At 45.0% G+C, this 13,366-nt stretch overlaps 1 protein-coding gene across 3 annotated transcripts in view; it reads left to right on the top strand.

The window, feature by feature from the left end:
- gspt1 (G1 to S phase transition 1) overlaps nucleotides 1-13,366 on the top strand; it is a 36,858-nt gene that overhangs the window by 6,159 nt on the left and 17,333 nt on the right. For all 3 annotated transcript variants that reach the window (XM_084322500.1, XM_084322499.1, XM_084322501.1), the window contains 7 exons: nucleotides 3,393-3,662; nucleotides 4,078-4,111; nucleotides 5,130-5,207; nucleotides 5,698-5,878; nucleotides 7,073-7,227; nucleotides 8,742-8,882; nucleotides 12,730-12,823. In XM_084322500.1, the coding sequence (XP_084178626.1) occupies nucleotides 3,393-3,662; nucleotides 4,078-4,111; nucleotides 5,130-5,207; nucleotides 5,698-5,878; nucleotides 7,073-7,227; nucleotides 8,742-8,882; nucleotides 12,730-12,823 (953 nt within the window). The remainder of the gene's footprint in view (nucleotides 1-3,392; nucleotides 3,663-4,077; nucleotides 4,112-5,129; nucleotides 5,208-5,697; nucleotides 5,879-7,072; nucleotides 7,228-8,741; nucleotides 8,883-12,729; nucleotides 12,824-13,366) is intronic.

Genomic DNA, 13,366 nt, shown 5'->3' with positions numbered 1-13,366 from the left:
AAAAAGGAGGGGGAAAAAGATAAAAGAAAAAATATGTATATACAGCATTTATTTATTTTATTTTATATCTTTATAATTTTTTACGTCCAAAAAAAATTTGTATCCGAAGAGAAAATATGCATTGCAGTAGATTATAGCTTTTGCTATTTTACATCTCCAGTCCCTTGTACATACAATATAAAACAATACTATAAAAACACACAATGTAAAACAATACAATAAAACAAACAATACCATATTATTAAAAGAACCCTATGGTCAATGAGCCTACTTGCACACAAGCCAGAGGCCCCAGTCGTTGATTCTCGACATCTTTGTACATGCTATCTATAGGAGCCAAAGCACTCATGAGTTATACCTTATTTCTATTGGCTTAGTTTCCTACACTGGTAAAGTCTACATTTCAGAATACAATGGGGCTTAGCTGTATATTTAGGTTATTGTATTATATGAATGTTTATATGTTTATTTTTATAACCTTACATTGAAACGGTATTAGGAATATTGATTGGATTTAGTGTAGATAGTCATTGAACCGGCTTATTTGTCATAATAGAACATTCTAGACCATTTGTGATGGCATAATCAAACATTCTAGAACATTTGTGTATCTATATATATTCAACAATTCTCTCAGAAGTATGATGTCATAATAGAACATTCGTGATGTCACAGTATGATGTCATAATCAAACATTCTAGAACATTTGTGATGTCACAGTATGGAACATTCTAGAACATTTGTGATGTCGCAGTATGATGTCATAATATAACATTCTAGAACATTTGTGTTCTATATATATTTAACAATTCAAGTTGTGGTGGGAAGCATAGTGTAGCGTTTAGGGGGTGTGAGGTGATGAAGAAGGAGGTCGCGGATTGGAGAGTGAGAAGGGAGGGTAAGTTGTCGTATGCTGAGGCGTTTAGCAGGGTAGGACAGGGCAGCCAAGAAAGGGTGCAGGGGGTTGAAGGAGGGCATTTGACAGAGAGGGTAGAGCAGGAGGAAAGAGAGAGGGGAAGGGAGGAGAAATTAGGTATTGTGGCCTTCGTGGCAGGGGTAGTTACTGGTATGGCAGAGGCTAAGGGTAAAACAGCGATGGTGAAGATGATTGTTAGGATAGCGGTTCAACATCTGGGAATGGAAGGTCTGGACTGGGAGGAGGTGGTTAGCGAATTGGCTTAGGGGGCTGAGAGGGACAAAGCAGCCCAGAATAAGATCGCAGGGGGCAAGGAGGGTCCCGCGGAGGGGGGCTCAGACAGGAAGTAGCAGCATTAGCTGCACTCCAATGGACAATGTAGTTGATGACGGGGTCCAGTAGAAGAAGAAGAAGAAGAAGAAGAAGAAGAGCCCAGTCATCACACACATAATAAACCTCTCTATAAAACAGGGGCACGTCCCCAAGGACTTCAAAATTGCGAGAGTGACCCCTCTACACAAAAAGGGCAGCAAATTAGACCCAGGCAACTACCGCCCTGTTTCTATTCTTACCTCCATCTCGAAAGTCATGGAGAAAATAGTCTATGAACAGGTCGAAAAGTACTTGGCGGAAAAAAATCTAATCTACGAATTCCAATCTGGCTTCAGAACGTCCCACTCCACTGACACATGCCTCCTCTATTTGAACGACCACATCAAACAAGAGGTGGACGCGGGCAAATACTGCGGCATGGTCATGCTGGACCTACAAAAGGCCTTCGACACTGTCAATCACTCCATTCTAATGGACAAGCTAAAAGCAATTGGTTTTGATAGCTTATCAGTGAGCTGGATGCAATCCTACCTGGAGGGGAGAGAACAGATGGTAGAGGTAAACGGTACTCTATCCCCCCCCCCTCACAGTGAGCTGTGGTGTTCCACAAGGAAGCATACTAGGACCGCTACTCTTCCTAATTTATGCAAATGACATGTCGTCAGCCTGTGACTGCAACTTGTTCCTGTTTGTGGACGACTCAGCCCTGCTGGTCTCTGACAAGAACAAATTGCAGGTTGAAAAAACCCTCAGCACGGAACTAGGCAAAATCTGCATATGGCTCGCTGATAACAAACTATCATTACACATGGGCAAAACAGAGTCCATTCTCTTCGGTTCAAATAACAAACTCAGCAAGACCGACGGATTCTCAGTTACAGTGGGTGACAATATTGTCACAAGGAAAGACGAAATTACCTACCTGGGTTCCATCCTAGAGGCAAATCTTTCCTGTGACAAAATGGCATCCAATGTAATAAAAAAAAGTCAACCAACGAACTAGATTAAGAATACCCTGAAGACTCTGGCAGGAGCACTCATTCAAGGGTACTATGACTATGCGTGCACCTCATGGTACCAAAGCACCTCAAAGGCGCTTAAAACAAAATTACAAACATCACAAAACAAACTGGTCAGACTACTACTTGACCTGAACCCCAGAACCCACCTCACCCCTGCCCACTTTGCCAACCTAGGATGGCTTAGAGTAGACGACAGAGTACAGCAACTTGCAATGGGCCTGGTCTACAAGATACACTATACGACCGGGGTGCCCATGTACATGTCAAAATACTTCCCAAAGGTCAGTCAATACCACAACCACTACACCAGAGGAAGCTCAACAAATCATGTTAAACCCAGATTCGGCTCAAACAAGGGACTAAACACGTTTCGCAATTATGCCACAACAATGTGGAACGCCCTACCCAAAGCTGTAAAGGAATGTGAATCCCTGCCCACATTCAAAACCGCTCTTAAAGAGCACCTACGGGAGGCTGCAATTCTAAACTGGCCACCGTAAATGCCCAAAACCCCCACCACCTCCTAATAGACAGTCTCCTCACCACCGCATGTATATATTCCCTCCCCGCCGTATGTATATTTCCCTCCCACCCACCCACCCCCTCCTAATGTTCAGTCCCCTCCCCATCATATGTATATACTCTGTCAGGATCTAGGGGTAACAGTACTGTATATTTGAATACCGTTATGTCACAAATGTATCAGTACTAAATACCTATATGTCCCTATGCCATAAATGTCATGTATGTTGTGTATGTCATAAATGTCTATATGAATTGAAAATGGGGGACCCTGATGGAAACAAGACAAACGTCTTTCTCAGGTCTGCATCCCCTTAACAATTGTATGTATTGTACCCATTCTGCAATCTGTTAAATAAAGTTTTCATTCATTCATTCATTCATTCATTCATTCATTCATTCATTCATTCATTCATTCATTCATTCATATCTAAACAAAATAATATGACATGCTAACCATAAACATAAATGGCTCCTACAGTGTCCGACCAAACCAAGTCAGAACATTGGGTTGGTTTGAACAGGGGCACAAACGGCACAGGTGTGGGGGCTCGTTAGTCCCCAAGTGTAATACAATGTCTATCGCTAATCAATTTCAGCTCCTGTTGTGGAGAACGGAGGCACAGAGGCAGACATGACCACAGAGGAGGAGACGTGGGAGCAGAAGGAGGAGCCGGGAGGAGGAGGCGGGGGCGGAGGAGAGGAGGCCCCGGGGGCAGGGAGCCCCGCTGAGGAGGGGGCCCGGGGAAGAGAGGATGAGGAGATAATAGAGGAGGAAGAGGAGGAGATGCCCAAGCCCAAAGTCGCCCCAGCCCCGCCCGATGCGCCCAAGAAGGAGCACGTCAACGTGGTCTTCATCGGTCACGTGGGTGCGTCTGGTCTGAGCGCGGCTCCTCCGGGGTTCCAGTTCTTCCTGTTTCTAGCTCCCATTTATTAAAGGAACGCGCCAACGTTATGGAAAACGCGGGTATCCTCTTCTCCAGAGTCGGACAAGAAGATGAATACCAATTTCCTCCCTGTGCTTTCAGTAGAAACGTATCTGCCTGCAAGCTAGCCTAGCTCAGCACAAATTAGGGAATCGGATATGGATCAGCCAACATAGCTTAAAACTCCGGGAGAGGTGTTTTTGGCCAACAGCTAGGCTAGCTGATCCGTATCTGCTTCCATTCATCTGTGCTGAGCTAGGCTAGCGTGCAGCCAGATGGCTTTCTACTAAACGTTCTACTTTGATTAACAAATTTGATAATTTATTTTATAAATCTGTATGTTTGTATGCTTTTTCAGACGCCGGCAAATCAACTATTGGAGGACAGATCATGTGAGTGATACATTTGTCATGTTCAATTGATCACAAAAATGAACAAAAAAACATACACAAAATAGGTTCATGGACAGGGAGGGAAGTTATGATTTAAGGGGGAAACTTAACTTATAATAATATCCTACTGTCCGCACCACTCTTAAAAAGCATTTGCATTTCAGTTTGTGGGGTAGCTTCATGGAATGGACTACAAGTGGAAACGAAACGGAGCAATAACGTTGCACAGTTCAAAAATAGATACAAAAAAGCACTGATGGACAAATACAGAACTGTTGAACTATAGATACCGGGTAGTTGCTCTCTGAGGGAATGTTTTGATTTATTCAAAACAAATAAATAATGGTTGTCTTGTTGTTTTTTAACCTTATTATATTTTCTCTCTTGGGTAGTAAGAGTTTTATTTGAAATGTTATGGCATTGTAAGAAAGGGGCAGGACTAGATGAGCTTCCTTCTGCCCCTTCTCCAACTCATACTTGTTTGTTTTTCTACGGACGAAGATGGACTCACGACCAATCTTTCGCCATCAACTAAACGCACTTCTTCAATCAATATCTGAAATGAAACATTAAAAAATAAATATATACTTATACACTAACCTTCTTACTGTATTCTACTATCATGCACTCTTCCACTAATTAATCTTCCTTGTCTATATTACTACCTACTACATTATGTCTCTACTACTATGCACTCAACACTGCAGCACCCAAGTTCCAACACTTTGATGAACATTGTCACTCGGCTGAAAGAGTCGTACCCTTCCTGCTGACTTGTCGTACAGAACTTGTCGCTTTGGGTAAAAGCGTCAGTTAAATGACTAAATGTAAACGTGTATGTTTGTTGTGTTCGAGATAAATAAAGATCAAAAGAACTCCTTTTTCAATGATTGTTTTAGCAACATCTTGGATCTCCAAGCAGAGGGCAGAAGGCACATGTTCATTAACACCCCCCCCCCCTCTCTCTCTCTGCCACGATGGCTGTGTGTTAATATGTTTCTCTCCTTTTTAATTGCAGGTACCTAACCGGAATGGTGGAGAAACGGACGCTGGAGAAATATGAAAGAGAAGCGAAGGAGAAGAACAGAGAGACTTGGTGAGCGACGCTCCCGCTGTCACAGGGTGTTGTGTTGTCTCAAGGATTCAGCCTTTTGAAAAGCGGCAAGAGGCATTATTATTAAAGCGCAACAATCGCTGACATTTCTTTTATGGAATCCCATTCGCTCTGCTCGTTCTGCGTGTGTTGTCTGGTGCCTGATGCCCCGAATGCTTTGTTGTTTTGTCTGTGCTTAATTTATTCCTTCAAGAATAGCATTCGCTCAGTCCTGAGCATAATTGGAATGAATCTATTCAAACGTTTTAATGGAAACCTTTACTAAATTTTTATGTTTGTCATTCTCTCTTTGGTTTGCGTTTACTCAACAAATCCTACACTCGGTTAACGCCTTCTGAATCAAACCAGAAGACTGTCGACTAACACAAGCTCATTAGTCACCCTCATATGGATTTATTATTATAATTCCTTTTTTAAGTAGTTAAAAACATGTTCTAAAAGCGACATTGTTGCCACGTGTCCGTCTCCGCAGGTACCTGTCCTGGGCTCTGGACACCAACCAGGAGGAGCGAGACAAGGGGAAGACGGTGGAGGTCGGCCGGGCCTACTTTGAGACGGAAAAAAAACATTTCACCATCCTGGACGCCCCAGGACACAAGAGCTTTGTGCCCAACATGATCGGAGGGGCATCGCAAGCTGACCTGGCAGTCCTGGTGAGAGGGGCGGACACACACGCACGCACACATGCACACACACACACAGGCACGCGTAATGTCACTGTGCCCCTCAACAGCAGCAGTGACCTCCCTCCCTTCATAGGATGTTCTCTGTTGGGAGGCCAGACCTGCCAGCTGGTGTCGGAGGGAGCGGCGCTGTGCGGCCATGTTTGTTTAGCTCACAACACAAAAGATGAACACATAGACGGACACGGTGATGGAGGCTCTGGTGGAGACTATGATAGAGATTGTGATAGAGATTGTGATAGAGACTGTGATAGAGGCTGATGGAGACTATGATGGAGGCTGTGATAGTATGATAGAGGCTGTGATAGAGGCTGTGATAGTATGATAGAGGCTGTGATAGAGGCTGTGATAGTATGATAGAGGCTGTGATAGAGGCTGTGATAGTATGATAGAGGCTGTGATAGAGGCTGTGATAGTATGATAGAGGCTGTGATAGAGGCTGTGATAGTATGATAGAGGCTGTGATAGAGGCTGTGATAGTATGATAGAGGCTGTGATAGTATGATAGAGGCTGTGATAGTATGATAGAGGCTGTGTTAGTATGATAGAGGCTGTGTTAGTATGGTACAGGCTGTGATAGTATGATAGAGGCTGTGATAGTATGATAGAGGCTGTGATAGAGGCTGTGTTAGTATGGTACAGACTGTGATAGTGGCAGACAGCTGACAGACGGTGTTGTAGGCTTCATCACTCCCTGGGAAAGTGACCTACAGTACGGGCATTGAACTCATTCGGTTGTTAAGTCGTGACGTCTTTTCACCGCGCCTCAGTGTCCCTTGTTGTTTTAATAGATCCGAGTCATGGGGTCATGTGCTCCTAGTATCTAGCGGAGCGTTTGGCCCCGGACATGAATATACGTCACGCGTGGCGGCGTCAGACAGCCGAATAGACTAAATGACATGGTGAAATGGTTGCCAAAATAATAACATTGGATTATGGATCTTTGTGACGCTGTTACAAGGTTATGTTTGTGAATAGTTGATAACGGGTCGGTATTTGGGGCCATGTGCTTCGTGGACACAGTGGGTTTAAATCCAGTCCATTGATTGTCACACTATCATCCCCTCTCCTCCCTTCCTGTCCGCCTCTACTTTGAAGCTTCTAAGAAAACAGAAATAGCATAGAAATAATAATAATAAAAGAAACGTATGTCTGTTTCCTCAGGTGATTTCTGCCAGGAAGGGGGAGTTCGAGACGGGCTTTGAGAAGGGCGGGCAGACGCGGGAGCACGCCATGCTGGCTAAGACAGCCGGTGTCAAACACCTCATTGTCCTGGTGAACAAGATGGACGACCCCACCGTCAACTGGAGCCTGGACAGGTCAGTGCTGCAGCGCCCCCACAAGACAGACTCCGCCACTGCATGCTTTTGACACTTAACCCTTTCACTACCACACTACAGAAGGTTAACCCTTTACTATCATAGTAAAGGGTTAACCTCCTGTGTTGTCGCAGTGAAAGGGTTAACCATTTGGTACTGTGGCACTGAAAGGGTTAAAGGTGCTGTGAGTGGCATTTTTGTTAAAATAAGTGTTTAAATAGCTCTACATTCCGACAGCCATCACAGAGTATTTGGTCAGTAACATGGGTCTCTCAGTCTCTCCGCTCTGCAGTAAACACTAAATTTGCTTACTGCAGATATATTTACTTGTATCAAGCACATATTTGCTTAAAACTAAGTTGTACTAAGACCATTTTTACAGTGTGGAGTTCTCTCTCCTGATTGGATAAAGTGGGAAGGGATACCAGATAATGTATTTAGTGTTTATTGCAGAGCGGAGGGACTGGGAGACCCATGTTACTGACCAGACACTATCATATCAGTGATGGCTGTCGGAATGTAGAGATATTATTATAACATGTAGACCACTTATTTTAACAAGAAAATACTACTTACAGCACCTTTTTAAGTACAATTGTATTTGCACATATAAATAGAAATACAATAAAAAAGATCAAAACATTGTGCAGGTTAGAAGCGAAAATGTCTTATGAAGATACCTCTTAATATCAATATTCATACAGGAGAAATAAGATCAATGATTATGCAATTGTCAGGGCTTCATATCCGAACGGAGGAAACCACGCACTACAATAGACGGTAGGGTTTGACACGGAGGGAGGATGATTATTATTTTTTTTTTTTTTGTCTTTTTCCCCCTCCATTTTTCCTCCGATTTTCTCCCATCCCAATGTTAGTCGTATGCCAATTCCCAGTCCCTTCCTGGTCGCTGCGCTTTACCCCCCACAGTCAGATCATTTGGGAGAGTGGAGGCTACCACGTGCTTCCTCCGACACACGTCCAGCCAATCACCGCTTCTTTTCACCTGGCAGCGCGGATTCTCATTGAGAGGGCGTAGCGTGTGGGAGGACCACACTATCCCCCTCACGTCCAATCCGCGCTTAGCAGGCGCCCCGACCGAACTGTAGGAGTCGCTGTTTACAACGACCCGGACCCACCCCGCCAGCTTCTCCCACCCTCTGATACAGCCAATTGTATCAGTGCAGACGGCCAGCCAAGCTGGTGACAACCCCGGAGCTGTGAGCTGGATTCGAACAGGCGAACCAAGCTCACAGCTCCGGGGCTGGTGACGAACGCAATCTCCGCTCGACCACCTAACCGCCCGAGGGAGGATGATTCTAACGGAATGTCCAGCTTCGTCTCTGACATATGAAATTATTCTTCGCGCTCAACACAGGTTTTAAAAGATGTTCCTGAGAATCATTTGCTTCTCATTAGGACTGGTGGGTCAAGGGATTCGATTTCGAAATTGTACCAAGCCGTCGTCTCTTTCACCCTGTCCCCGTCCCCCGTCCCCTGTCCCCTGTCCCCAGGTATGAGGAGTGCAAGGAGAAGCTGGTGCCATTTCTGAAGAAGGTGGGGTTCAACCCTAAGAAGGACATCCACTTCATGCCCTGCTCTGGGCTCACGGGGGCCAACCTCAAGGACCCTGTGGTGGAATGCACCTGGTACACGTAAGTGGAGGCTTCCTGTAGTGGATTCACCTGGTACACGTTAGTGGATGCACCTGGTACACGTTAGTGGAGGCTTCCTGTAGTGGATGCACCTGGTACACGTTAGTGGAGGTTTCCTGTAGTGGATGCACCTGGTACACGTTAGTGGAGGTTTCCTGTAGTGGATGCACCTGGTACACGTTAGTGGAGGCTTCCTGTAGTGGATGCACCTGGTACACGTTAGTGGAGGTTTCCTGTAGTGGATGCACCTGGTACACGTTAGTGGATGCACCTGTGTATATTGTATGGTAACTCGGTTACTTCTACTCTGCATTGAACATTGTACATATGTACATACTGAACACTTGTGCCTACGTACGTGACGTCTATTTTATACTTGCTATACGTATTTTATTTTATACTTATCTATCTTGTCTAGCACAGTCTCTGGAGCGTAACAGAAAGAAGCATTTTGTATAAAAGTATTCTGTACTTCTGTATGACAACTAATAAAGAAACTTGAACTTGAACTTGAAACCTGGTACACGTTAGTGGAGGCTTCCTGTGAGGGCAGACCCTGTAGTGGATGCACCTGCTACACGCTAGTGGAGGCTTCCTGTGAGGGCAGACCCTGTAGTGGATGCACCTGCTACACGCTAGTGGAGTCTTCCTGTAGTGGAGGCTTCCTGTAGTGGATGCACCTGGTACACGCTAGTGGAGGCTTCCTGTGAGGGCAGACCCTGTAGTGGATGCACCTGCTACACTCTAGTGGAGGCTTCCTGTAGTGGAGGCTTCCTGTAGTGGATGCACCTGGTACACGCTAGTGGAGGCTTCCTGTGAGGGCAGACCCTGTAGTGGATGCACCTGCTACACTCTAGTGGAGGCTTCCTGTAGTGGAGGCTTCCTGTAGTGGATGCACCTGGTACACGTTAGTGGAGGCTTCATGTGAGGGAAGATCCTGTAGTGGATGCACCTGCTACACGTTAGTGGAGGCTTCATGTGAGGGAAGATCCTGTAGTGGATGCACCTGCTACACGTTAGTGGAGGCTTCCTGTGAGGGCAGACCCTGTAGTGGATGCACCTGCTACACGCTAGTGGAGTCTTCCTGTAGTGGAGGCTTCCTGTAGTGGATGCACCTGGTACACGCTAGTGGAGGCTTCCTGTGAGGGCAGACCCTGTAGTGGATGCACCTGCTACACTCTAGTGGAGGCTTCCTGTAGTGGAGGCTTCCTGTAGTGGATGCACCTGGTACACGCTAGTGGAGGCTTCCTGTGAGGGCAGACCCTGTAGTGGATGCACCTGCTACACTCTAGTGGAGGCTTCCTGTAGTGGAGGCTTCCTGTAGTGGATGCACCTGGTACACGTTAGTGGAGGCTTCATGTGAGGGAAGATCCTGTAGTGGATGCACCTGCTACACGTTAGTGGAGGCTTCATGTGAGGGAAGATCCTGTAGTGGATGCACCTGCTACACGTTAGTGGAGGCTTCCTGTGAGGGAAGATCCTGTAGTGGATGCACCTGGTACACGTTAGTGGAGGCTTCCTGTAGTGGATGCACCTGGTACACGTTAGTGGAGGCTTCCTGTAGTGGATGCACCTGGTACACGTTAGTGGAGGCTTCCTGTAGTGGATGCACCTGGTACACGTTAGTGGAGGCTTCCTGTAGTGGATGCACCTGGTACACGTTAGTGGAGGCTTCCTGTAGTGGATGCACCTGGTACACGTTAGTGGAGGCTTCCTGTAGTGGATGCACCTGGTACACGTTAGTGGAGGCTTCCTGTAGTGGATTCACCTGGTACACGTTAGTGGAGGCTTCCTGTGAGGGCAGATCCTGTACATCGTCTTACTTCACTCTGGCTGGTGCCTTTACAAGGTACAGGCAGCTCTAAGGGAAAGGTTTACCAGGTAGGTCAGTGATCCGTCTCTCTGTGTGTTGACATCAGCAGTGTGATTTATAGTGACGTTCCATTAGGCCCCGCCCACTGCTTCAAAAGCTCCCCTACATTACTATGGAGACTGTATGATATTATGCAATATTCAGATTCAGATTGATCCCGCATGGGGCAATTCATATTTGCAGCTTCACCAACAAACATGTCAAACGTTTCTTGACATTGATAAGTCTATGACTTGTTTATGAATGTCTTAACCACCAAAACCTGCACAGACTACAACGTATGGCGTATATCATGCCAGTTAGGGTACCTTGTGTATACGGCACCTTGTGTATACCGTTTACTTTTTACTCATAGTATATATTCAGATTCAAATTCTTTATTGCCTATATTTCTTGTAATGTGTCATATAACCAATCTGAATATAACCCTCATCTGCACCTTTTGTTTACACTGTTTATTTTTCTCATATTTCTATATTCAGATATAATTGTATTGCTTATATTTATATCTTTCTACTATTACCCTGGCCATACCTGCACCCCCCCCCCCCCCCCCCCCCATGCTGCTATGACACCCAAATCTCCACAAGGGGATCAATAAAGGAATGTCTTATCTTTGCCAGAGAGACACGGCTGTTATCCAGTTTGCTCGATCCAACAGAACAGCCTCACGGGAAGCGGCTGTTCTGTGGGGAACAACCCAAGGGCTGAAATGGTGAAATTAGGGCTGGGCGATATAACGATAACGATAAATATCGCGATATATTTTAATAATCTATATCGAATATTTTTTATTTATTTTTTGACCTGCAACAGGGCAGTTTTAAAACCAGAGACAGTGGACAGACTTGTCTTTCTTGCCTGCAACTTAAAGTAATGGCTTTGCTTGTCCAAATGACATGTCCATTGTGTACAGTGCAATACTCCAATTCAGCCATTGGCAATTCAGCCGTTGGGTGGGGGGCGCTGTTGAGCGGGTCTGTGACCAGACCTGAAAGCGCCCCTACTCTGCGGCTCTGCAGCTGCATATGCTTCTCGCAAAATCCAGCATCCAGCCCCGCTGTTGGCAATGGGAGCAGCACGGAGTCTCGACTCAGGACTTATTTTATTTGGAATATAATGACTGTATACGCAAAAGTAGCCTAGTTTTAAGTTAAAATATTATAAATCTACATGCCTTGAGGATGTCATTCTTTATATAGCCTGCCTATCAGGCAAAAAAATATATTCTAACGGTAACACTGATACCGTGATATATACCGTTACCGTCTATGCTTCAAATTATACCGTGATGTAAATTTTAGACCATACCGTCCACCCCTAGCAGCAGGTTGATGTCACTTTGACCTGATGGTTCTCTGAGCAGCAGGCTGATGTCACTGTGACCTGATGGTTCTCTGAGCAGGCTGATGTCACATACAGTGTTTTCTGATCTTAGTAAATCCTGCACAGATAAATATAAACACAAGGCTGCTGCACTGGCGACCTGTCAAGCAAACTGGATTAACAGCCGTGCGTCACTGAGAAATAATAAGACGCATATTTAGTTTTAGGTTTTTATTCATACTTTTAAGCACTTATTAGTGCCGGGAAATGTTTCAAGCTGATCCAATGTTTTATGTTGCAAAATTTGATTAGATTAGAGATTAGATTCAAATGTATTGTCATTATACAGCACAAGTACAGTACAGTGTATTGTACAGGTGATTAAACGAGTCCTACTGAGTCTAGTGCTAATCGGATGTATGTACAGAGTTGTAGTATTAAATGTATCCATTTAGTATTCATATGTACAGTGATACAGGTAAGACAATATGGTAGTCATACTGTCATACATACATAAAATATCATACAGCCTCCATAGTAAAGTACAACAGCTTTTGTGCGGAACAGAGGGAATGTTATTTCTGTGGTCTATCTGACTGTGTTGAAATCTGTGTGGAATTCATAGTCCTTCTCTCTGTTCTCCACCAGGGGGTTGCCATTCATCCCCCACATGGACGGTATGCCAAACTTCACCAGATCCATCGACGGACCAGTCAGACTACCTATCGTAGACAAGTACAAGGTGAGCTAACCTTCATGCTGTCTTTCACTAGTATGCACTCTGCATCTACCTTGCCTATACTACTACTACCTACGATGCTAGTATGTCTTTACTACTATGCACTCAAGACTGTAGCACTCAAGTTCGACACTGTTTGACGAACAATGTTACTGACCCTTAGCTGCCAGAGTTGTACCCTTCCTGCTGACTTGTTGTACACAACTTGTAAGTGACTTTGGATAAAAGCGTCAGCTAAATGACTAAATGTAAACGTGAGCAGTCTTTTCAATTCTGATTTGGGCCACTTTCGTATGTGGTCCTAAATCGGATATCGGTCAGATTTCTTTTGCAATGCGACTTTCATGCTAATTTTACATCACTCTAGAGATTGACATTTGTCTCAATTTATTTTACGTCCATCTTCTTTATTGTTAACTTGCACATGCGGGTCAGTTCAGGAGCGTGACTAGTTCACACTGGAATCTGATATTGGCCACATCATATGGGTCCTGTGTCTTCACCACCACACTGTCCTCATGTCATGTCCCTCTGGACCACACTGTC

Source organism: Notolepis coatsorum, assembly GCF_963971535.1.
Source record: "Notolepis coatsorum genome assembly, chromosome: 10".
Lineage (NCBI taxonomy): Eukaryota > Metazoa > Chordata > Actinopteri > Aulopiformes > Paralepididae > Notolepis > Notolepis coatsorum.
Note: the sequence above shows the minus strand (reverse complement) of the source record. Positions and strands in the feature narration are given on the sequence as shown.